Source organism: Acipenser ruthenus, chromosome 24, assembly GCF_902713425.1.
Source record: "Acipenser ruthenus chromosome 24, fAciRut3.2 maternal haplotype, whole genome shotgun sequence".
Classification (NCBI taxonomy): Eukaryota; Metazoa; Chordata; class Actinopteri; order Acipenseriformes; family Acipenseridae; genus Acipenser; species Acipenser ruthenus.
Window position 1 is genome coordinate 10,002,475 of NC_081212.1, and position 25,343 is coordinate 10,027,817.

At 39.5% G+C, this 25,343-nt stretch overlaps 1 protein-coding gene across 8 annotated transcripts in view; it reads left to right on the forward strand.

The window, feature by feature from the left end:
• The first annotated feature begins 1,612 nt into the window (after positions 1-1,612).
• LOC117429603 (protein mono-ADP-ribosyltransferase PARP4-like) overlaps positions 1,613-25,343 on the forward strand; it is a 64,349-nt gene continuing 40,618 nt past the window's right edge. Inside the window, exons 1-20 of one of the 8 annotated variants that reach the window (XM_058998361.1) lie at positions 1,613-1,678; positions 3,245-3,379; positions 4,029-4,224; positions 4,825-4,915; positions 5,931-6,009; positions 7,416-7,526; positions 10,630-10,788; positions 11,876-12,013; positions 12,535-12,708; positions 13,118-13,278; positions 14,192-14,329; positions 16,785-16,883; positions 16,975-17,158; positions 18,322-18,469; positions 21,913-22,052; positions 22,596-22,727; positions 23,046-23,132; positions 23,360-23,524; positions 24,305-24,348; positions 24,660-24,744. In XM_058998361.1, the coding sequence (XP_058854344.1) occupies positions 3,254-3,379; positions 4,029-4,224; positions 4,825-4,915; positions 5,931-6,009; positions 7,416-7,526; positions 10,630-10,788; positions 11,876-12,013; positions 12,535-12,708; positions 13,118-13,278; positions 14,192-14,329; positions 16,785-16,883; positions 16,975-17,158; positions 18,322-18,469; positions 21,913-22,052; positions 22,596-22,727; positions 23,046-23,132; positions 23,360-23,524; positions 24,305-24,348; positions 24,660-24,744 (2,457 nt within the window). In that variant the 5' untranslated portion in view covers positions 1,613-1,678; positions 3,245-3,253. Of the gene's footprint in view, positions 1,679-1,966; positions 2,577-3,244; positions 3,380-4,028; positions 4,225-4,824; positions 4,916-5,930; positions 6,010-7,415; positions 7,527-10,629; positions 10,789-11,875; positions 12,014-12,514; positions 12,709-13,117; positions 13,279-14,191; positions 14,330-16,784; positions 16,884-16,974; positions 17,159-18,321; positions 18,470-21,912; positions 22,053-22,595; positions 22,728-23,045; positions 23,133-23,359; positions 23,525-24,304; positions 24,349-24,659; positions 24,745-25,343 lie in introns of those variants that run through there. The other 7 variants (XM_034049314.3, XM_034049311.3, XM_034049315.3 and 4 more) reach the window with 7 other exon arrangements.

The following is a 25,343-nucleotide window of genomic DNA, read 5'->3' on the forward strand; positions in this document are numbered from 1 at the left end:
ACTTCCAGCAACATTACCTATTGAATAATGAATTATTCAATTTTTTCGATGTATATCATGAAGCGTAATTACGTTTCATTATTTAATTTATTTAATTTATCACAATGTATCACACATGGGGATAGCATTCATTTGCAGTCCATTATAACATCACTTTAATTTTTAAACTTCTTATAGTTAGCTTCTGGATTATCAGACTATACAGAGTCAGTTTGATGTAATTGTTGAACATTAACTTTTGAGATGTTTCAGAGGTGGTAGAAGGAGGATTTGACTACAGAGGAGATGTGGGCATCAAAGGAGAAATTACCAAGGCTTCGTACTGTGGGGGAAGGCAGCAGCAGACAGTTTCCGAGGTTCAAGGCAGCAATATTGAGATTCTTGCGTTGAGTTTTCGATCCTACTAGAAGTTCAGATTTGTGTTCAGCTGAAGAAAATTGCCAGACATCCAGGTCTCAATGTCTTGGATGCTAGCTGAGAGCCGGACCATGGCAGAGGGACATCCAGGGTCTAGTTTCAGGTAGAGCTGGGTGTCATCAGCATAGGAGTGAAACATGAGGCTGTGTTGGCGGATGAGGTGACCCAAGGGAAGCATGTAGACGTTGAAGAAAAGAGGCCCAAGAACAGACCCTTAAGGGACACCACAGGTGACCGGGTTTTCATAGAAGACAGACTGCATGCATCCAGATAGATAAGAGGACAGCCAGGAGAGACAGGTTCCAGAGATCCCAGCATACTTCTGAAGGCGGTCAAGAAGAATGTCATGATCTATGGTGTCAAAAGCAGCTGTTAGGTCAAGGAGGACAAGCACAGAGGGAGCTGCAGCATCAGCATTAAGCAAGAGATCATTTACAATCCAGAGCAGAGCAGTTTCAGAACTGTGATGCGGCCAGAAGCCAGACTGCAGAGATTCAAGCAGATTGTTATCTGTGAGATGTTTCGTCAGCTGGCTGGCAACAGCCCTTTCAAGAGTTTTGGCGAGAAAAGGAAGATATATCGATTAATTAATTTATTTATTTATGTGAGTGTGGTGGGTTATGGGAGGAAGTGATGTGATACAGAAGTGATGGAGACAGGAAGCACGTAGTTGGGGTTGTTTTTTTTTATTTATAACTCCCACAAGAAACTGCCTCTGTTACCAGCTATGGTAAGCAGAGGCTTGAAATGAAAAACAAATAGTCCAAACAAAAGAGAAACACTGCCACAGGGTTTTCCAATGATCCACAACAAGCAGGTGGCTCGGGCTCCCTCTTCAACACAACAGGACAAGTAGATCTCAGGGAAAATCCAGACTCGAAGGCAGCCGGTCTGGGAATCCTCAGTCTGAATATACGTAAAACAAACAAAAGAACAAAACTCACAGAGCTCACGCAGCACAACTGCCTCAGTCCAGGATAGAGAGACCAAATGGCAGAACCCCACAGCCTAAATAGTGCCGAGCCCTGCCCCTACAATCAGTGCACTGCCCCACCTCAGCCAATCGTCGAGCGCAGCACAGCTGATTGCAATAATGGGGCTCAACCATGAGGTCCTGCCCCAAGTTAAGATGGCCGCCCCCACTGTGGCTTCTGCCCCAACCATGACTCAGCCATTCTCCTGTGTCTCGGTCCTTCCTGCACAGCGCTGCCAGTAGTCGGGAGGGCAAATTACAAGAGGGACTCCTTTCACTCCTGTCACAGTGAGTAACACTTTTAAATGTAATTCCGTGTCTGCAATTCATCACGAATTACATATGAACAAACTCTTATTCTAAAGTGTTACCAATTATTTAATACAGCGTTGGCGAGGCTGTTCACCCTCCTTTGCATAAAGATAACATGTCGCTCCCCTCCACTAACATGGGGGCAGCAGTATTGGCAGGTCAGTCGTGATCTCTGTATCGTCTCTGGTTCACAGCCGCAGCCAGCACCCTACATACTTTTCAAAGCTGCGCTGGGCAGGATCTGCACAGATTTTTGAGGGTGGAGCTTCGTGACGTCACGCAGTATACCTCGCAGAACTGGATTCTGTGGAGAATTATGGAAATCTGTGCTACAAGAACGCACCTATACTGCCGCGGATCCTAGGAATATATACAGAAGGATAGGACAGTCAATCTCGGGATGCAGTTTGGTACTCAATTACAGGCGCCATTTGTGGAGCCCACTCAGTACTGAATACATTGCGGCGATGCTGTGTGGCAGCGCCAGGATATACCGGTATTTTTTTTAATAACAATACAAAATATCGTTAATATAAAGTGACTGACTGTTATTTATGCGAATTAACGCTTGCTTATGTCAAGAAACATTTTGCCAGGGCGTGCGCGAATAAGTTAAAAACATTGCGAGTGCGCTGTGTTAAAGTGCTATACGGGCTCCAGAAAAGAAATGCTGCACTGTTTACTAACTCCGCCCACTTGTGACATCATTTTCCTATCCTTCTTTATATAGTCCTAGCTCGGATCCAGGAAGTACTGTAGAACTGTTGCAGAAGCTCGAGTTCCTCCAATGCGCACTGTATGTTGTATATTGTTGTGGTTTGTTCCTTTCTTTACGAAGACCAATAGTGCCAGGTTGTAAGCATTTGCAATTCCGGTAAGGACCTAACTTGTCTTTAAATCGTACTTTATTGTCATCAGATCCTATCGTTGAGATTGTACAATAAACACGAATTCCTGTCCAGTTATATTTGCACTGATATTTGATAAAAAGCAAAGATTAGCGAAATAATGTTATTTTGCCTTTGTTATATATGTTTATTCACAGTATTTGTCTATGTGTTGGGCTTGGTACGTTTCTAACGTAGGCGCGGTTGCTTGAGAAAATCGGGGAAATCATGTGATCTCCTTCAAAGAGGTGAAGCTAGGCCATGGTCAGCTTCACATTAAAGTTGGCTTGAAAAGTCTAGGTGATATGGTTGTGAATATCAAATGAATATCGAACTTCAAACCAACTTTACCTCTAAAATATTTTGAATATGCCTGTGAATAGCAAGATTACAGTTGTAATTACTTTTTATATGTGTATCAGTAATGCATCATAAATTATTTAACTTCAGAAGCTTTGACAATTATCTCCCCCACCCCCGAAAAAACATCACAGCTTTAAAATATAATCCAGTGCAGTCAATGACCTTATTAACAAGAAACAAAATACTTGACAGTAATAGCTTCTAATTACTACTGTATGCTTTAATGACTTTATTCTGTGGTGTGCTTGTGTGTATTTTTTAATGTCATTAATTGAACTTGTTTCTGCTTCAGTAACTCATCATGGGTGTCTTTGAGAAGTGTGTGATGGTTCTAGAACTGAAGACCTTACCGATAAAGCAAAAGAACAAACTGAAGACTGAAATAAAAGAAAATGGGGGGATCATTTCTTATGTGTTAGATAAAAAGGTACCGTGTTTGAATGCCACTAATTTCAGTTTTTATTTCTTTGAGTGGATGTTTAATGCAGACAAGCCTGGCTGTTTTGCATGGAGATTAAGACGCTTGCTCGAGGCGTGCAGGGTCGTCAGTTCACACCCAGCCTCCGCCCTTACACTTTCAACATTGTAGGTCATACTTAAGATTTTTACATTCCCAGTTTACATTAGCCACATTTAGCCCAGCTCTGAGGCGACTTCGTTCTTTTTTTATGTAGTGTAACGGAGCCGTCGTAGGTCCAGCCCAGGTCTGTCCTGCTCCAGAGGAGCTAGTGTGCAACGCCCCCACTGTCCGCATCAAACAGGCACAGACAAGAGCAACAGGAAGGATTGTTGCTCGGACAACGGAAACAAAAAATATCTTTGACATAACGCTGAGACAGAGGCAGAGGATTCCAAGATACAAACCAACTTTTGTACATGTGCTACAATGTGAAAAGACATGATATAATGTATGCAGGATAAATGTGAAACAAGCGCAATTGCCACTAAACTTTATTGTCAGAAATATTGTTTTTCACACATATAATTTTTAAATCAGATGTTAAAGCCAGAGTTTTGTGCCATCTTTACAAATGGCTTATTCTTAGCACCAATACATTGTTGTTTTCATTTCACAGTGTACCCATGTTATTGTGAGTCATATGAAGGATGTGAGCTCTCATCGTCTAAAGAGCATTCAGCAGTTCCAGATCCCTGTTGTCAGTGTGGAATATGTTTCAAAATGCATTGAAGAGGGAAGACTTGTGGATGAGGATGCTTATGCCCCTGCTGAGCATCCAGATGTAATTCAGAATACAAACTGCAAGAATCCAGGTATTTTGTACAGGACAGTGGGTATAAGAATTCCATGATGCATTTCTTACAGATGTTAAGGTCCGCTAGGGAAGGTAATGCTTACACGTTGGTGTACCTGCTGGCCTTTTGAAGAGAAGTCAGGGTATTAGCCTTGATGTCATCCCTATATAGATCAATAGAATTCTGGTTTGCCTATTTTCCTGGCTAATTGTGGAAAAAGGCTTCAGCTCCCCAATCCCTATTAACATATACAGATAATTTACTAAATATACACAACACCTATCTGAACAGCATTTACAATTACTTACCTCTGAAACACAATAGTAAAGGCTGCAGTGGTCCTGTGATATGGAGGAAGTGCTTGCTCACTATGTCAGATTGCTTGACGTCAGCTTAAAGGGGTATTAACCAAATCATTGAAAATAAGTTCAACAGCACCTGAGTGAAAATGAAGTCTGACCAACTTAGAGCCATTCGAGTGTAGCTCCCAAAGTCCAGTTTTTATCATTCTTGTTCTCTTTCTGGGCTTCAGAATTCTGTCTTTACTCTGTACTCTGGTTGTTACTTGAAACTTGGTTCATGAGGCATTGGGAGTAAGCTGGTTATTGATTTCATTAGAAGGAGAGGAGATCAGCCCACTTTCTGAAGCTTTTCCAGGTGATGATCAGGAAGAAACAGTGAAGAACAAAGACTCTCTGGACAAATTCAGGTATTTCCAAGGACTAAATCTGTTTAGAAAGGGTGGGGGTGAATATCATATTGTCTCACATTCACATTTTAAAGAGCAGAGTTCTGTAGTTGAACAAGTTTTTGTTTCCAGGGATTAACTAGTTGGTTTTAGACATTCATCTCAACACTGGTATGTCCAGGAATGCTACTATATAACCCTCAAACAGAGTGTCCTGAGGGTGAGTACAATTAAAACGAGTGGAAGGACTTTCTCACACAGAGCACCACAGCTATGAAACACCCTTCCTACCTTTGTTAGGGAGGCTTGGACTGTTACAGCTTTTAAATGTAGGCTGAAGTCTACATTAGCCTTTCTATCGTAGTGTGCCTCTACTGTCTTTTTAAACATTGTTTTCCTGTATATTGTTTGTGTTTTTTGGATTGTATTTGATTATGAATTGTTGTTGCTGTACAGCACCTTGAGATGCCTTTGTGTAAGTGGTGCTTTATAATTACATTTTGATTTGATGATGAGCAAGATTGTAAAAAATACTGAAGCTACTGCAAAGTAAAAAACAAAGTGCAGCCCTTTGAAATAAATAAATAAATAAATAAATAAATAAATAAATAAATAATGAAGCCCTTTGCAAGCACAGAAATATATTTTTTCATCCTTTACACTTTTGTTCTCTTGGTGTTTGGTCATGAGGTAGCAGATTCCTTAAGCCTGGACTTTTCTGTACCTTAGCAATAAGATGAAATTCAGCGTACAGCCTGAAGTAGCATCTATCGTGCTTACCTACCGAAGAAAAAAAAGTGTGTAACTCCAAACAGAAACATTTGAATGTACCCTCCTGTACTTTAATATTAATAGGGTCATTTCCATTTGGAAGGACAATTTCTCAGGCTAAAATAAAACTTTACTTAAAAGATACAACCAAAATAGCGTGAGAAAAAGACTTTGTTTTCCATGGAAACACATGTAATACAAATCAGATCTGTTTTCAAATAATTGATGTTTTAAATGTATTTATATTGTTTTTTTGTCATTTTAGAATTTATAGTGGTCGTGAAGGAAGTCTGCCTCACTTTCCTTCAGTTTTTGAAGTTGCCAAATATTCTCTTTTTAACAAGGTAAAAATGCATGTTTATAAGTATATTTGTATTGTGAGATCAGCTTTATTAAAAAACAATAATAATAAATGTGGGTGTGATGCATATCTGATTATTTCATTTTGGCCTTCTCAAACCCTTGTCTGTTTTTCAGGGCACACAAACAAAAATACATTGCTGAAAGGACAGTTTTAAAATAAGTAGACTACCGTTTAAATGTGTTGTAGTTGGTTTTGTGGCACAGCACTATATTTTAACAGAAATATTTGAATTCAAACTGATGTGGTTCTGAAAAATGTCACTTACCAAAACCGACAACTGTGGACACAGCCCAAATTTCACACCCTCAATTTGAGAAAAAAAATAAAACATCAAATAAATACAATTTTTTGCAAATAAATGCTACAAACGTGTCTATTAGGCATATTGGTGAAGCATGTTATATATTGGTAAATTAGCATGCCTGTATCCATGACTCCCACTGCTTTGAAATGGCTGCCTGTGTGTCATGGATGATTCGAGATCGGGCAGTAACGTTTTTGTTCCTCTTTTCTCGGCCGGTCAGTCACGTTCCTGTTTGTGTACTTGGACAGTCACGTCTTTTTTTAGCAATTTAAATACACCCATCACTATACTCGAAATTAAGACACAGGCCATTTTTTAAAAGAAAAAATTGGTTTAAAAAGTGTGTCTTAAATTTGAAAGAATATGGCATGTAATGGGAATTTGATTTCATTCATTATACAAGGACGGTAAAACGTGGCTGATGTGTATCTGGGTAACGGATATCCGAGTGCTGACTGTATATTAAGTGTATCAGTGGACCACAACTCAATGAATTTAGAGTTAAAAAGCATCCATTTCCAACCAAGTGCTGTAAAGCTTTGCAACCATTGCAGAGCAGTCCATAGTGTTGTGGAGGGATTAATGGGCTTCACCTTAGTCAAAGTGAAAATCAAGTCTGAAAAGTAACAACAAGACTTTGGGTCCCCAGGTTGTCACCTGGTAAAGGCACAACCTCATGTCATGCAAGGCTAGTCTAGGCAGCTCAGCTGTGCACCTTGGCTATGATCTTTTCAGGGGATTCCACAGGGAGAGTTCATTTCTCTCTGGCACTCCAAAGACAGAATCATTAGCCACTGTTTTACTTCACTCTGCTAGAGCAAACCCTACTGGCCAGGACCTCAAAGCGGTAACCTGCAGTACTGGCCTTTGACCTCAAGGGGCAAATAGCTCTCAGACATCCTCTGTAGAGCTCATTGATGTAGGGGGACAATTGGCTTGGTGGCTGGATCGGTGGCCGTACACTGACCTTTAAATTCTAAGGTGCTGGGGGTGTTGCCATGATGAGGGAACATTCTAAGTCTGGGGTGATACAAACATGCATGCTTTCCTCACTCTCTTTTCCTTGTGTACATCCATCCTAGGTCACTGCTGACAGTGAAGCCGGGGTTGTTGTAGAGCTACAATGCTCCATAGGAAACCCTGCGCTTCCTTTCTGTGTGTCTCGATACTGGGGGGAGTGGAATAACAGTAAGGTCAGTGTCTTAATCTCATGTTAGTTAGTTAGTTGTTAGTTCAATGATGTGAATAGGGCCTGTTTTGTATTTGTGATCAAACAGTTTGTTGTAAATGGTTATTCTTTTTCAAATTTTGTCTTAATGACATATATCATCAAAGTTCATAATGGAGTAAATGGCGGCATTTACTGCTTTTGAGTTTGAATTATAAAGTTATGTTTTAAAAGTGCCCCTTAGTGATGAGCGATTATCACTTTTACAAGTCGATTCGATTATCGATTCGATGTTTGAGAATAATCCTGATGACGATTGTGATTATCGATTATTCTAATAACATCATTCTTACAGGGGGAAAAGTCACAAAAAGGTTCCTGATTAAATGTTTTTTTTATTTCTAATTAAAAACTACAATAAAACATCAGTAACTTGTTTCAACAGCACTTTCAAACCTACAAAACATACACAATACATTATACTGAAGTCACTACTAAAGCAGCATAAGCAATATATAAACCATACCACTTCTCAGAAACCATTTTTAAACAAAGAAGAAAAGCACACACAGTCTGACAAAGCACTCTCTTGCTCTCAACTGCCTGAAACCTTCTCTCAAGCTCTTTTGAATCTCTAACTCTGTAGGGTTGATAATGCTGCATAACAGAAAATAATAAAAATAAATGGCTGGCAGTTGATTAACTTATTCAATATAACATAATACAAGAAAGAATGGCAACCTGAAACAAAATATTATAAAAATAATTGTTCGTTATTAATAATTATTTTTTTATAATCTTTTGTTTCAGGTTACCATTCTTGTATGACGTTTCTTTTAATAATTACTAATTACTAAATCAAATGTAATACAAGAAATAGTAATTTGAAAGATTTTGTTTATTATTTAAAAAAAAAAAAAAAGTAATTTCTTAACCTGCCTCGCTGACTAAACTAAAATGAGAAACCGAGTCAACAATAACAGATACCTACAACTGAAAGTCCCAGTAAAACAGTACAATAACTTTGGGTAGGTGTGGCAAAGTGGTTTGTTGTGCACAGGTGTAGAGGTGATGCAGTGCTCAGGAATGATTTGAAACAACACAGTTCACGGTTAAACAGCTCTTTATTTGCTGGTAAATAATAATAACTGGCTCTACACACCAAGCTGTATCGCTCAGTTAAACCACGGGATTCAATCCTGAAATATGCAGTAATAATAACACACAACACAGACATGATCACTTATCCAAACAGTGAGTGCTCCTTGTGCAGGTGGTGCTATACAGCAGTTGTGAAACACAGTGGTGCAGTGTAGTCCGGGTTCGGTGCTGGCCTTTAGCGACAGCTCCCGGCTGACACGAAACACTCACGGTTATATCTGTAATCATTTTACTGGTCTGTCCTTGGCCATAACAAAGGAACAGATCGCTCGGCCACATCCCCTGATCTACCTTCAGTCACGCCCCCTTTGGTAGCGAGTGCAATTACGTCTCCTCCAATCCATGACTGATACATCGCCTACCGCAGTAAGGCGCTGACTTCTAGTATTGTGGCTTCTCCCCCTTTCTGGATGGCCGACTTCCGACTGACCCTGGAATTAACTTTCAAACCATCCAGTCCGGGGCACACTGTTCCTGTTATACTGTGCCCTCACAGGTCGGGAGGGAGATTGTTGACTCGGATTCATTCGCGCTCTGTCACAGTAGGTCACTTATAAATACATATTTATATCAACATCCTTGAACCTTCGGTTTCAAGGGTGATTGATCTGACATGGACATATCATTTAATGTCTGCCGCTTTTGTCTTGCTGAATGAAACGACATTAATTAGGTTATTGATAAGTGTAAAGAAAATAAAAATAGTTTGTATTCATGAACTTGCAGTATTTCAACACTCGCTCACCTTCAGTCTCTGACAAGTATTTATAACGAAGATCTGATACTGCGCTACGCTGCCTGTGTGAAGAGTTCTGATACTGCACTACCCTGCCTGTGTGAAGAGTTCTGATACTGCACTACCCTGCCTGTGTGAAGAGTTCTGATACTGCACTACCCTGCCTGTGTGAAGAGTTCTGATACTGCGCTACCCTGCCTGTGTGAAGAGTTCTGATACTGCGCTACGCTGCCTGTGTAAAGAGTTCTGATACTGCGCTATGTTGCCTGTGTGAAGAGTTCTGATACTGCGCTACGCTGCCTGTGTGAAGAGTTCTGATACTGCACTACGCTGCCTGTATGAAGAGTTCTGATACTGCGCTACCCTGCCTGTGTGAAGAGTTCTGATACTGCGCTATGCTGCCTGTGTAAAGAGTTCTGATACTGCGCTACGCTGCCTGTATGGTTTTGTTCATGACACGGACACCGTTTTGTACGCATTATGGGAGCTTTAACAGGAGGACAGGGCTCGAGGTTAATCCAAAGTGCTGGAATGCGGAAATAACTTTTATGATGAGTGACCATAAGGAAAACATGAAGTTTTATAATATAATAATCAATCGAAAGTGTGCAGTTTATTAATCGTGAAGTTTTATAGTTTTAATAATCAATTGGAATTATGCAGTTTATTAATCATTAGAAGTCATTTTCGGTATTTAATTTAATAAACGGTAATTAACCATATTTTTGATTAATCGCTCATCACTAGTGCCCGTAAAATTTGGAGTACAAACATGCAGAATTACAAATGCCGATTCCATTTACACTCTACATATCGTAACGCTTTTTATATTTTTGCCAACATACAATTGCCATTGTTATTGCAAATTTATGGATTTTAGTACTGATTAATTCTGTATTAGAAATATTAATTAATATTTGGAGATATGAATTTGGTTTGCAATACAATCCACAGAGAGTTTGTTTGTTTTGATGCAGTGTTTACAGGTAGGGTACTCTACTTTGATGCAGTGTTTACAGGGAGGGTACCCTATTAGTGGTTGGTTGTGTGGGAAAGGAGGAAACACTGCCTAATTTAGGAAAGCCACAACAAGAACCTGTGCTTTAGGCCAATGATTACCAGCTGTATATTTTCATGTATAAAGAAAGGAATAATCTCATTTAAAAGGAAGAAATGGTGAACATATTTGAAAATAAATGCTAGTCAGTTAACCCCACAATTTCTTTTGCAGGTGATGCAGATGTGGAAAGACTTGATATTCGCCCCCACTTCAGAGGAAGCTGTAAAGGCCTATGAGCTTTTTATAAAGGATCTTCAAGATAAGGATTTCCAGCAGCAGACAAAATTGTCAACAGAACTGAATCTTCTAGCTTCTGAGAAAGTTAAGAAGGTCTGCATTAGAATACAAGTTAGACATGCTTGACATTCTAAGCAAATCATACCTAATTATAATGTAAGACGTTTGGGGAGGGGGGGAACGTAGTTGGACTGGCCATGGGGGGGAGGAGGGGTGGAGTGGAGTTATACTGTACAATGTTATATTGATAATGACAAACAAGGCCATCTTTTGGCTGAGATCTTTAGGCCACCCAGTTGTCAAGAAATTGGCTTTTTCAGTCCTTTCAAAAGGCGGTAGGATTAGCACTGAAACTTGGTATGCAGTAGAAGGGCTTTAAAATAGAGGCTGGCATGTATGCAGTTGTAGTAAAAAGCTTTGAAAGCCAACCTCACTGGAAAATTATTATTAGTCTGGATGAAGCCATCTTGCCCCTCTCTTACAAACTGAACATTCTGTCTAATGTGAGGCAAATGTATTTATTGTGTTTTATGAGGTTTTCAGTGGTCCACCACAAATACAGGTATTGAAAGTAGAAATACAGACCTTGTTATTTTAGTGGGATCGACATTTCTTACCCAGTTGTGAACATATATTTGTACTTCCAACATGTGAGACATTGTACTTCTAGAACCACTCAATTTAACAGTATCTTCATGCCTGGTGTTCCACTCAGTGCTTGAGCGTGCTTGTTTAATAGATAAAGAAAAATAATCGACTACTTGATATTAGCAATACTTTCAGAAACATCTTAAACATCAACTATCACCTGCCCATGTTTAGACAACAAATATCTTTAAAAGAATTTAAACTGCTTAATGGCTGCTTTTGTATTATGTATATACTGTTTAAATATTTAAATGGTCTGATTGTGGCAGTTGTATGTGTGACATGCTATACAAATCCATTGTGGTTTGTTCTTTTTTTCTGCTATGTACTGCACAGTGTTTTGCGATGCTTTGTATAAAAAGCGCTATATAACTGCAATAAATAAAATAAATAAAATAGTACAGAACTAAGGACAAAGTGTTCCTTTGTCTAACAAGACCAGACAGACCTGTATAATAATATAATAGGTGAAAATCAACTCTTAACTCTTTTGCCAAGTTACCAGTAATTCCTAATGTCTTTAATGTGGCAGCTACTTCTTGAAGAAGCTCTGAGCAGCAGCAGCATCTCCCAGGAAGTCACTGTTTTTGTGGAGTTGATCTGGACCGAAGCCCTTGGTTGCTTTGATGATGTGCTTGCCAGTCCTGTCAATAGCATCAGTCCCAATGATGTAAGTTTACTTTATATACTAAACTTACATAGTTCTGTGAGTAATGACAATTCTAAACCTAACTTGGTTTTAATAGTAAGATCTATCTGTAAAAAGCCTGAATGGCAAAGTGTAAAATTCATTCAGAATTTATTTTGAAATAATGTGAAACAAATACGTTAGCATATCTCTACAGTTAAACTATCTGTTATGGTATCCATCTACATATCGGCACATGCTTTTGTTTTGTGACTCTCCCTAATGTTCAGTTCATGTGCTATGCTCTCTGTTTATGTGCCTATTAATTTTGTCCACTGATTGTTTTCCATTTGGTATGGCAATAGAAGATGTATGGGAATGTTTGAGTTTGATGCTTTGAGGTGGGTAGTGTTTGAAAGCATGGCTTTCTACACACAGTGTGTCATACCCCTCCTCAGGTGAGCAGGGCGGATGTATGGGAATGTTTATGAGTTTGACGCTTTGAGGTGGGTAGTGTTTGAAAGCATGGCTTTCTACACACAGTGTGTCATACCCCTCCTCAGGTGAGCAGGGCCGAAGGCATTCTCCTGCAGGCACGGAAAGCCATGGATGAAGGAGTTGATCAGAACGGGTTAAGAGGCATCATGTCCGAGTTCTACACAATCCTGCAACATAAACACAGGATGGACTTCAACATTACCAAGAAGATGATCTCTACAAAACTTGACCTCTGCCAGGTACATTCTTTTCCTGATTTGCCAGACAAAAAGCTGTTATAAAGACTGAATCCAATTACCAGACCTCTTTTTAAGAGTAGATACAATGAAACAATCTTGAAAATGTAAAATTGATCAGACTCCTTCTCTTGTTGTGTGTGCTGAGCAGTATTGATCAGACTCCTTCTCTTCTTGTGTGTGCTGAGCAGTATTGATCAGACTCCTTCTCTTGTTGTGTGTGCTGAGCAGTATTGATCAGACTCCTTCTCTTCTTGTGTGTGCTGAGCAGTATTGATCAGACTCCTTCTCTTCTTGTGTGTGCTGAGCAGTATTGATCAGACTCCTTCTCTTCTTGTATGTGCTGAGCAGTTATTTTACTGTGCATTGCATTCTGTGGTCTTGTCTATCTTTGCCCTGTGCTTTCCTGTAGTTAATTCGAGACATTGTCAATGCAAGTGAAGCCACTCTATGGAGCCCCACACCGTCTTCGCTTGCTAAATACCAGGCTCTGAGGTGCAGTGTGGAGCATGTAGCCCCAAACACCGAAGAGTTTTCTACCATTAAGGAGCTTCTAATGCATAGGAATGAAAGGTAAAGTTAATATATTTTCCAAACATATATTATATCTACAGTGTGTGTGTGTGTATATATATTCCATGTTGCCATGGAATATATGTAGTTCTGCTGAGGGCAGCGACCACATTTACGCGGGAGGTGGTACTCCCACACCATCTCCCCAGCAATAAAGGGCCTTCCCCTCACCTGAATATCATAATGCCAGATATTATTGTGTGATAATAGCCTAAGAAATCCACTACCCTAGATTTGGTTTAGATTAGCTATCTCTAACTTGCAGTTGTTGCTACTATGAGGTGTGACACACTGAGAATGTGATAATCAATCCCAGCAGATATATCAGTCATGTGTGTGTGTGAATTTTTTCAGCTCATAAACAGAACAAAACCACAACAGTGAAATAGCTTGCTTTTAGTTTGCATTTAAAACCGTTATAAACAGAAATGGATGATCGTGAGCAAGCAAAAAGTCGTCAATCAGCAATCTTCATTTTGTTTTGTAAACTGCTTGGTCTTTCCCATGATCCCAGCATTTTTTTGCTTGCTCATCATTGAAGATGAGGATTATAATAACTGGTCCAGGGATGAAGATGCTGCTGCATTCAAAGGAATCCCTTTTATAATTAGACATCTTTCCCACTTCTTCAGTTGTTCAAAACTCATAAACCATTTCAGATATAGACTTCATATTTTTAATGTTAATGGAAATTCTTCTTGCAAAATCGAATAGTTCTCTTCACTTAAACTTGAGGTCATGTGACTTTTTATGCCACACACTTTACATTGGGTACACTGCTGTCTTCTGTTTCCCTCATACTCTTTCGTGTTGAAATGCTTCTACACATTATATAGACTAACTTTTATGTTTGATTCAAAATGATGGTGTAAAAGATGCATTTTTAAAAGTGATCGATATTATTTCCGGTCAGTCTGACTTCAGTGAGGATCCATCAGATATTCCGCATTGGCAGAGTGAATGAGATGTTAGACTTCCAGAGCCAGCTTGGCAATGTCCAGCCACTGTTCCACGCCTCCTCTGCTAGCAGCTTCGTTGGTATTCTGTCCAGGTGAGTGCAGTCTTCTCATAACCTCCTGCCAGGAATCCCCCATGTACAGTATATGGCTGTTTTTGGAATTCAAACAAAATACCAACCACACATAGAAAATTGCTAAAATGAAAAAGGTAATTTTTGGTATTCTGGCTCACTTTATTGAAACATTTATCTATTTATTAACTTCAGTTGCTTTGTGTGTCCAGCCCCTGAAAACATGTTGATTTATTAAGCAGTATAATAATAATAAGAAACTATATATATATATATATATATATATATATATATATATATATTGTGAAAGACTTCACCTTCTCGGGTTCGTTGCCCCTTTAAAAATTGACCCAGCACACAGAAATGGATTTTCAGAGCGTGGTTGCGCTAATTTTAATAAACACAAAATCAAAACACACAAAACCAAATAAACACCTAGCTCTTATCGAGCACTAACTACACACGCAGGAACCTAACTAACGCAGGACGGCTAAGCCGTTTCCCTGCCCCAAAACTTAATTAAACCACACAGGTTTGCACCGTACCTTTTCATCCGACTGCTCGGAAGCAGAGCATCTTCTCTGCCTCCCTCTCCTCAGCAGCCCTGAGCAGACTGACTGCTCTCCTTTTAAACTGCCCGCACCTGGGTCTAATTTCCAATAACGCCCAGGTGCGGATGATCATTAATAATAAAACAATTACACAAAACAATAAAGCAATTAGCCAACTAAATTAAACCAATGTGCATTCGCACATCTTTTCTCTCTCGCAGGGAGGTTTTAACCCCCTCCCTGCTGTCTCACTCCACCTGCTTCCTCACAATATCTATAAATATATACAGTGCCTTGCAAAAGTATTCAGACCCCTGACCAATTCTCTCATATTACTGGATTACAAATGGTACACTGAAATTTCTTTCTGTTTGATACTTAATTTTAAAACACTGAAACTCAAAATCAATTATTGTAAGGTGACATTGGTTTTATGTTGGGAAATATTTTTAAGAAAAATAAAAAACTGAAATATCTTGCTTGCCTAAGTATTCAACCCCTGTGCTGTGGAAGCTCCCAGTTTACAACGATGAAAGAAATTGCCCTAACGAGGACACAATTACCTTACCATTGGCCTCCACCTGTGAACCATTAAAGTTGCTGTCACATTTTCTGGATAAAAACCCCACTGTTGAAGGATCATTGGTCAGGCTGTGAATCTGAAGGAAAATGAAGACCAAAGAGCATTCTACAGAAGTTAGAGATAAAGTAATACAAATGCATAGATTAGGGAAAGGGTATGAAATAATATCCAAGTGTTTGGATATCCCAGTGAGCACAGTTGGATCAATAATCAGGAAGTGGAAGCTGCATCACAATACCCAGGCACTGCCAAGAAAAGGCCGTCCCTCAAAACTCAGCGCTTAAACAAGCGCTGAGAGAAGCCACAGAGAGGCCAACAATCACTTTGAAGGAGCTACAGAGTTCAGTGGCTGGGAGTGGAGTAATGGTGCACCAGTCAACCATATCAAGAGCTCTGCATAACACTGGCCTGTATGGGAGGGTGGCAAGAAAGAAGCCGTTACTCAAAAAGTACCATCTGAAAGCACGTCTGGAGTTTGCCAGAAAACATGAGAGTGACCCAGCTGTGGGAAAAGGTTTTGTGGTCAGATGAGACCAAGATAGAGCTTTTTGGCCAAAACTCAAAGCGTTATGTGTGGTGCAAACCTAACACTGCCCATGCCTCAAGACACACCATCCCTACAGTGAAGTATGGTGGTGGCAGCATCATGCTGTGGGGATGCTTCTCATCAGCAGGGACTGGGCATCTTGTTAAAATTGAAGGAAGAATGGATGGAGCAAAATACAGGGAAATACTGCAAGAGAACCTGCTTCAGTCCGCTAAAAAACTGATGAAAAACAATGATCCCAAGCACAAGGCCAAAGCAACATTGGAGTGGCTCAAGAACAAAAAGGTGAATGTCCTACAGTGGCCCAGTCAAAGTCCTGATCTCAATCCCATTGAGAATCTGTGGCACTATTTGAAAATTGCGGTCCACAAGCATCGTCCAACCAACCTGAACAACCTGGAGCAAATCTGCCAAGAAGAATGGGCCAAAATCACTCCGACACTGTGTGCAAAGCTGGTACATACTTAACCCAAAAGACTTAAAGCTGTTATTGCAGCGAAAGGTGGCTGTACCAAATATTAATGTGTGGGGGTTGAATACTTATGCAAGCAAGATATTTCAGTTTTTTATTTTTCTTAAAAATATTTCCCAACATAAAACCAATGTCACCTTTACAATAATTGATTTTGAGTTTCAGTGTTTTAAAATAAAATATCAAACAGAACAAAATTTCAATGTACCATTTGTAATTCAGTAATATGAGAGAATTGGTCAGGGGTCTGAATACTTTTGCAAGGCACTGTGTGTATATATATATATATATATAAAATTGCACGTATTCCTTTATTTTTACAGGGGACTTCTTTTGCCAAAAGTTGCGGTTGAACAACATGGCATTGATAGGACGGATATTGGTAACCTTGGATGTGGCATTTACTTCAGCAATGCATTGAGGTCTGGAATTATTATCATTTTTTTAATTGGTATATTTTCTTGGTCATATTTCTGTTAGTTTTTTGTTATTTTTTTGAATGATTTCTTACAGCACAATTCTCAAGTATTCAAAGCCTAGTGAAAGTGATGGCACGCGGCTCCTGGTGGTTTGTGACATCGCTCTCGGTGAGTGCAAGCACCTGCACAAGAAAGATTTCACCTTGGCATCTGCGCCAGCCGGGTACAGCAGTGTGCTCGGAGTGCGGCAGACTGCAGACGTTGCTTCGGAATTCCAGGTACTGTAATCAGCGTACCTTAGAAGAATTCGTTTTTTATGGTCATTTATTTAAAGCTGTTCATGAAGGAAATGTGTTGAATGCTCAATGCAATGTTACGCTTCCTGTAAACTCAGAGATGCCGCTTGAAGGAGCCATGTCCCCATTTAAAATAAGCCAGTCATAGGAAAAGCAGTGATTGGTACTCAAATGCGAGCCAATGTGTCTGGCTTCTGGGAGGGAGTTCTTTAAAAGAAAATACATGGCAAACATTTGGAATGTTTTGTTTTTAAAGTTTTTTTTTTTTTTTTTTTTCTGGAGAAATGTATATTTAAAAAAAGTGCTTGGGAAGAGTCCTTGTCTAAAAAAATTAAGCATTTAGAAACTCTCAAACTCCCAGAAGCAACTCCTCTGTATCGGATGCATTGCTTCAGTGGGATGTGCAGCATAGGAAAGAGTGCAAAAGACTGCAGTCTGCCGCACTCTGAGCACACTGCTGTACCCGGCTGGCACGTGGCTCCTGGTGGTTTGTGACATCGCTCTCGGTGTAAAAGTGTACTGGTAAATTAAAGCCTATACATAACATTTAGGAGGCTGTGTGGTCCAGTGGTTAAAGAAAAGGGCTTGTAACCAGGAGGTCCCCGGTTCAAATCCCACCTCAGCCACTGACTCCTTGTGTGACCCTGAGCAAGTCACTTCACCTCCTTGTGCTCCGTCTTTCGGGTGAGACGTAATTGTAAGTGACTCTGCAGTTGATGCATAGTTCACACACCCTAGTCTCTGTAAGTCGCCTTGAATAAAGGCGTCTGCTAAATAAACAAATAATAATAATACCACTGTCAGATCACAACACAGATTAATAACAGTTTAGAATAGTGTAAAATAAATAAGTACATATAAATACAGGTTCCAGTGTAGACATACATATATCCACTTTTACATAATAGTACTACTAATTAAAAATGAAAATAGTAAGATAAAATGCAATGATGCAATAATAGCACATTAAAAGCAGCAATTAAAACCCATTCAAACCCATTAAGATAAAAAGGCCAGTTAAACATTGATAACAGCATTCAGAGGCAGTTCTCTCTCGTGTTCTGCTGGTTAGAAGTGTTTGTTGCAGCCGATCTCTGAAAATGTTTCTTTTGTATTGAGTTGAGTTGTTCGATCCTTTTCTTTAGGATGATGAGTATGTCGTATACAACCCTAGCCAGGTTCAAATAAAGTATGTTGTCCAGTTCTGTGTGGGAGAAGACCAGGTGAAGAGTTTTCAGCCCACTGTTAATGTTACCAATGAAGAAACCCCAGCAGGTCTGTCAGACCCCCCAGGTGAGTGGCACTCCTGCTAGCCAACTAGAGCTCTGTGCTTCATGCACAGGGACAGCATCGCTTTTTGTATACATGGTGCCAGCATTTGTTTCTGCCAGTGGGTGCTTTGTATGTGCTGAGGGGATGGGAAGTGGGGGCTGGTTTGTGAAGTTGGAGGTTACAGCCTCTGATTAAATAACTTTTGAATTACTACAATAACTCATGTACTCATGTACACACGCAGTCTTCACTAATGTCTTAATTTAAAGACATCATGTCTCCCTGTAGCCCTCTGGATGAAATTGCTAAAAACTGCAACAAAGTTATCAGCTTCAGCAATTAAATCCTTGCATGCATGTTCCTTGCTTGCTGACAGAAGAGCACATACATGGTCTTATTTCTCAGATGCAGATACACAGCAGTGTGATGCAAAGGGGATGACAGCCTTTCTAAAGCTTTGTTCCATGAGCACAAAACGTTACTCACAAAACCCATTAGCCGTTCTTTGTCCCTAATTGTTGTTTGCAGGGGATGTCCAGCAGTAGCTGTTTTGCAACACAGAGCAAAAAACAAAATCTTTCACTTTATCATAATTCAATACAATTATACGAAGCCCCGCCTCGTTTTTCTTTTGCGTTTTTTTGTGCTGTCTTTAAGAACATAAGAAAGTTTCCAAACGAGAGGCCATTCAGCCCATCTTGCTCGTTTGGTTGTTAATCGCTTATTGATCCCAGAATCTCATCAAGCAGCTTCTTGAAGGATCAGGTTGAAAAAGTCCCCTGGGTTGACATTGTCAAAACCTTTTAGGATTTTGAATGTTTGAATCAGATCACCGCGTAGTCTTCTTTGCTCAAGACTGAACAGATTCAATTCTTTTAGCCTGTCTGCATATGACATGCCTTTTAAACCAGGGATAATTCTGGTCACTCTTCTTTGCACTCTTTCTAGAGCAGCAATATCCTTTTTGTAGTGAGATGACTAGAACGGAACACAATATTCTACATGTGGTCTTACTAATGCATTGTAAAGTTTTAACATTACTTCCCTTGATTTAAATTCAACACTTTTCACTATATTTACTAGCATTTTGTTGGCCTTTTTTATAGCTCTAGATGAAGACATTTCTGAGTCAACATAAACTCCTAGATCTTTTTCATAGATTCCTTCTTCAATTTCAGTTTCTCCCATATGGTATTTATAATGCACATTTTATTGCCTGCATGCAGTACCTTACACTTTTCTCTATTAAATGTAATTTGCCATGTGTCTGCCCAGTTCTGAATGCTGTCTAGATCATTTTGAATGACCTTTGCTGCTGCAATGGTGTTTGCCACTCCTCCTATTTTTGTGTCGTTTGCAAACTTAACAAGTTTGCTTACTATACCAAAATCTAAATCATTAATGTAGATTAAGAAGAGCAGAGGACCTAATACTGATCCCTATTGTACTCCACTGGTTACCTCGCTCCATTTTGATGTTTCTCCTCGAATCAGTACTTTCTGTTTTCTACATATTAACCACTCCTTAATCCATGTGCATGCATTTCCTTGAATCCTTGCATTTCCTTGAATTAGTAGGCTTATCAAACCTAGTAGATTCAGCTATAGGTCCGTCAGCTCTGGCAGATTGTACTGTATTTGCTGAAGCACTTCTGGGTTCCCACGGCTAATTTAAAATCCAGTTTAATCCCTCTTGTTTAATTTAATTAGTCCCGTACTGTATGTCGCCTCACCAAGAGGTGCAGTCTGCTGGTCTTGTTCTGCCTGGACACTGCCATCACCCGTATGGACTGACAAATGTTTTAAACCGTCGTAATTGAATCTGCTCAGTCTTGAACAAAGAAGACTATGCGGCAATCTTATTCAAGCTTTCAAAATTCTAAAAGGCATTGACAATGTCGACCCAAGGTACTTTTTTGACCTGAAAGAAACGAGGACCAGGGTCACAAATGGACATTAGGTAGGGGCATTCAGAACAGAAAAATGGGAGGCACTTTTTTACACAGAGAATTGTTGGAGTCTGGAACCAACTCCCCAGTAATGTTGTTGTAGCTGACACCCTGGGGTCCTTCAAGAAGCTGCTTGATGAGATTCTGGGATCAATAAGCTACTAACAACCAAACGAGAAAGATGGTCCGAATGGCCTCCTCTTGTTGTAACCTTTATGTTCTTATGTTCTAATTGTTGCTGGCGTTTCCCTGTCCTCTTTTTCTCGTGCGTTGTTGCCAGTTGTCGCTTCTTCTCATGCGTTGCCAGTTGTGCTCAATGCATATTTTGAGATGAACACCCAAATACCTATTTTTCCCTAAAAAAAAGCAGAGTGTACTTACAAGCCTTGAAAAACAATTTCTATGACATTTCTGGTGCAATAGACTGCACACATGTGCCACTAACCCCTCCAGCTCATTGTGAGCATCTGTATAGGAATAGGAACCCCCCCCCCCCCAACACCTGGGGGGGTTGGGGGGGTTTCCACCCTGGGAGGGGGGTGGGATGGGGAGGGTGGCATGGGGGGAGAATGGGAATGTTCTTTTGTTACATTTTGTATTATGTATATCTCATTTCTCAACTAAAAATCCAAAAAAAAAACAAAAAAAAAAAACGCTAAAATAATTCAGTCTCGGGGGCTCCCGAGTGGCGCATACAGTGAAGGCGCTCCACGTGGAGTGCAGGATACGCTCTATCGTCTGGACGTCGCGAGTTCGAGTCCAGGCTATTCCACAGCCGACCGTGGATGGGAGCTCCCAGGGGGTGGCGCACAATTGGCCGAGCGCCGCTCGGAGGGAGGGAGGGTTAGGTCGGCCAGGATGTCCTCGGCTTACCGCGCACCAGCGACCCCTGTAGTCTGGCCTGGCACCTGCGGGCTTGCCTGTAAGCTGCCTGAGAGCTGCGACGCTGTAGCTCTTGGGTAGCTGCATGGTGAGTCCGCAGTGTGAAAAAAAGCGGTCGGCTGACGGCACACGCTTCGGAGGACAGTGTGTGTTTGTCTTCGCCCTCCCAAGTCAGCGCAGGGGTGGTAGCGGTGAGCTGAGCTTAAAAAAAGAATTGACCATTCTAAATTGGGAGAAAGTAATAAAAATAATTGGCAACGACTAAATTTATAAAAAAAATAATAGTAATAATAATTTAGTCTCCATTTAAAAAATAATCTTTTTTTCATATTGTACACCAGCTGATTGATGGGGCCAGAAGTTAAAACAAAACTAACAATGGAGAGTAAGAAAAAGAAAGAGGACAGCTGGTTTGGCTGTGGGTTTGCAAACTTACACAACTCCCCTAATGGGGCTACTTAGTAACAGCAGTTGCTATCACAGTTTAAATGATGACCCTGGAGAAAAATGAATACAATATAGAACTGATAGAGTGCCGTGGTGTGTACTTGACGAGATCCCCACAGTTCTAGAATTCCAGGCTGTCCTCTTCCATGTGATTTGAAGCGGTTGCTGTTTTTTTGTTTCTGTGCAGCAGTGACTGACGCCGATTCCGATGAGGAATACACAAACCCTTTGGACTCTGTAACAGAGGGCCTCCAGGACAGCTCTGGGAATAAGATCCCCCTGAAAAGTGTTCATGTGAAGGGCCGAATGGTAGATCTTTTAGCACAGGTGAGGATGGGAAAGTGAGACTGCAATTGAATTCATTTCTGGTTAGCACATTGTGTAGAGCAATCAGGGCTTAAAGGAAAGAGCTATAACATTAGGTGAACTGAAATGATTATTGGGGACTTCACTGAAGTGTTTAAAATTAAGAGGAGTTGACAAAGTTATCCCTAATCAATGCTGTAAGCACAGCACAGGGGTCAGGACCACAGGACCAGACCCAACTTGACAATATTTTGTGATTTAACCAGCTACTATGAACTGATCAAGCATCGGTGGGCTGACTGGCCTTATCTGGTTCATAGTTCTTGTGTAAATTGAGAAATTACAAAGGGAATGCATACTACAGGATAACTAATATAGACTTAAGACATTTTCAGCTGGTTTCACAGACCTTACCTAAAACAGTGGGTCTGTGAAACCAGCCGATTGTTTAATATGAACAGTACTTCTGGTAAAATAAGTGATGTCACAAAATTCAAATATGGTTGATTTGAGTAGATCCACTGTGTTGTATAATCCATCTGCTTTTCTTTCTCTTTATTATAGATTATTGTCTTTCAAACATACACAAATCACAGTGTGGTTCCAATAGAGGCCAAGTATGTCTTTCCTTTGGATGAAACAGCAGCTGTATGTGGGTTTGAAGCTTTTATTAATGGAAAACATGTAGTGGGTGAGGTAAGTAAATATTAGAAATAATAATAAAAAGCATATGACTTTTTGTTTGTTTTGTAAAATCTGCAATACTGTTTCTTATTAAAGGGTTCGTTTTTTATGTGCATGAGCTGGTAGCTCATGCATTTCGTTGTGTGGATGTTTGTTTTTTAGTAATATATCTGCCAACACATTACATCAAAAGGGTCCCAAGAAAAACACACATTTGTTTTATTATATACATATATTGTCAGCTGCTTATCAAAGTCAGTCTGATCCGAATTAAGGAATTGAACCATCAGTATCTGTCTGTCTGTAAAGCTTTTAACATTCGTCTTTCAGGTGAAGGAAAAAGAGAAAGCAAGACAAGAGTACAGGCAGGCGATTCAGGAGGGACACGGGGCCTACCTCATGGATCAAGAAGCACCAGTAAGTTTCATAACACTTCCGCTTCTATATTCACCACACACATTGATGAACACTTTTTTTTTTTGTAAACCTATTGCAATGCACCTTAAACTACATCAAAAAATAAGTATGTAAATGTTTGCATAATGAATATCTTCCATAAAACTGTCACAAGATTTGAATGTATGGTCATCTAAAATTCATTTGTTTGTTAACACCTATTTATTTTTTTGTTTTTAAACTTCTAGGATGTTTTTACCATTAGTGTTGGAAACCTTCCTCCAAGTGCCACTGTCCTGATTAAAATCACCTACGTGACTGAGCTTGCTATTGAATTTGGATCTATAGTCTTCCGGCTGCCTGGCAGTGTGGCACCATGGCAACAGAGCAAAGCATTGAATGAGAGGACACAGGTCTGACTGCATTTATTTTACATCTTAACAAGAGGTTACTTTCAATTAATAAATGAAGGCACCACAATTTTGGAGGACCGATAATACAGTTTTGCTTTAAAACTCAGTAAAACGCTTTCAATAATGAATGCAGGTATTTTTTTATCTTAAAGACTTTTTGCATTTTGATTTTATCAAGGTCTTTACACCAAAATATTTTTTTTTTGCATTTTTAGTTAATTAACAATGGAACTGTTACTATAAAAATAGTAAAAAATACCTTTTTATTATCTAAAATTAAACTTCAAGGTAGTTTTCACTAGTTTAATATTCAGATGGAAAAGATGGTGCAAATTGCATTTTAATTGCACCTTTAAATTTGGCCCATGAAGCTTTGTAAAAGGAGTTTCGTCTGTGATTGTGGTTTGCCCATTTCATTGACCACCACGCAAAAAAAAAAAAACCTTTTGCTGCTCTGGAGCCTTATCTTTCATCCCAGTGAAATAGCTGTAATATATGAGCATTGTAATTGTACTTCAGTTCAATCTAGTGCATATAAAGAGGCCTGTATGAAGCTGGTGAAGATGCTGTTTTATTGAATTTTTTAAATAGAAACGCCAGTATAATGATCGTTCGGTACTATAGTTTTATAAAGATATAAGTATTCAGTTCATTTACATCAGCTTTTCAAAACAGCAAAGCCCTTCAGATTTCCAGTGTACTCTGAAGAAGACTGAGAGATGATTCAAGAAGCATACGCAACTTATTTATATCACACTTATTTCTTTAAATGTATTTCAGGACACAGTAGAGAAGATCTGTGTGAATGACATGGAGGAAACTGGGTGCGTACTTATTCAAGAATACTTTTAACGCAGTGTAGTTTAAGTGCAATGTAAGAGCAAACTAGGTTCTGTTTTGTAGATATAGGTCCTCTGTGCTAGTCTGAGAACGATTGGGATGCTCAGAGAACACAGGCTTTATTTTATATAAATGAGAATCTCTCTACCTTCATTTCTTTCCATCACAGCAAATGTTTGCATTTAAGTAAAAAGAGAAATGTTTGTTTTCAATGCTTTAGAGCTAGTAACATTGGGGATACTGTAAGATTTTGTTCAGCTGTAATTATAAAAACTGAATTTGTGTTTTTTTGAAGTAGTGGATTTGCCTTGGATATGTCGGTTGAAATGCCACATGAGATCACAAGCATTTGGTCTGGAACCCACAAAATCAAAGTCAAGGTATTCCCCATTTGATGTTTGTATAATGATTCATATGTTGTGTTTTTATTTTATTTTTTAAAAAATGTTGTCCACCCACTGGAATCCCCTTGATGTTTGTCATGCCCACAAACAGGACATTGGAATTAGAAGCTCCCAGCAGATCACGTGATTCATTCATTTGAAAAACCGGTAGCTCTAAACCCTACTACACAGTTGGGGAGCCCAACTTTCAAAACAGAACCTTACATTTAATTGTGGGAATTCAACTTTATATAACATCTGTTGATTGGTTTGACCCTCCAGAATAGATTGATCATGTATACTTTTACTTTATGTACAGGTACAAAGTACTATATATTATTTGTGTTAAATTATTGATAAAAAAATAAGAAAACAGACCTACATATCTGTTAAATGGTGACTATGCTTCCTGGGCAACCAAAATAATTTACCCACCTAAGTCCTATGAGATTGGTATACTTAGTAAAATGTTCATAATCTGCTATGTTTAACAGCACTTTCAGCTTCTTGTGGTGTTTCTCAGGGGTCTCCTACCCAAGTGCTGGCCAGTCCAATCATGTTTATCTACCAAGCTCTGATTAGAATTTACAAGTTCT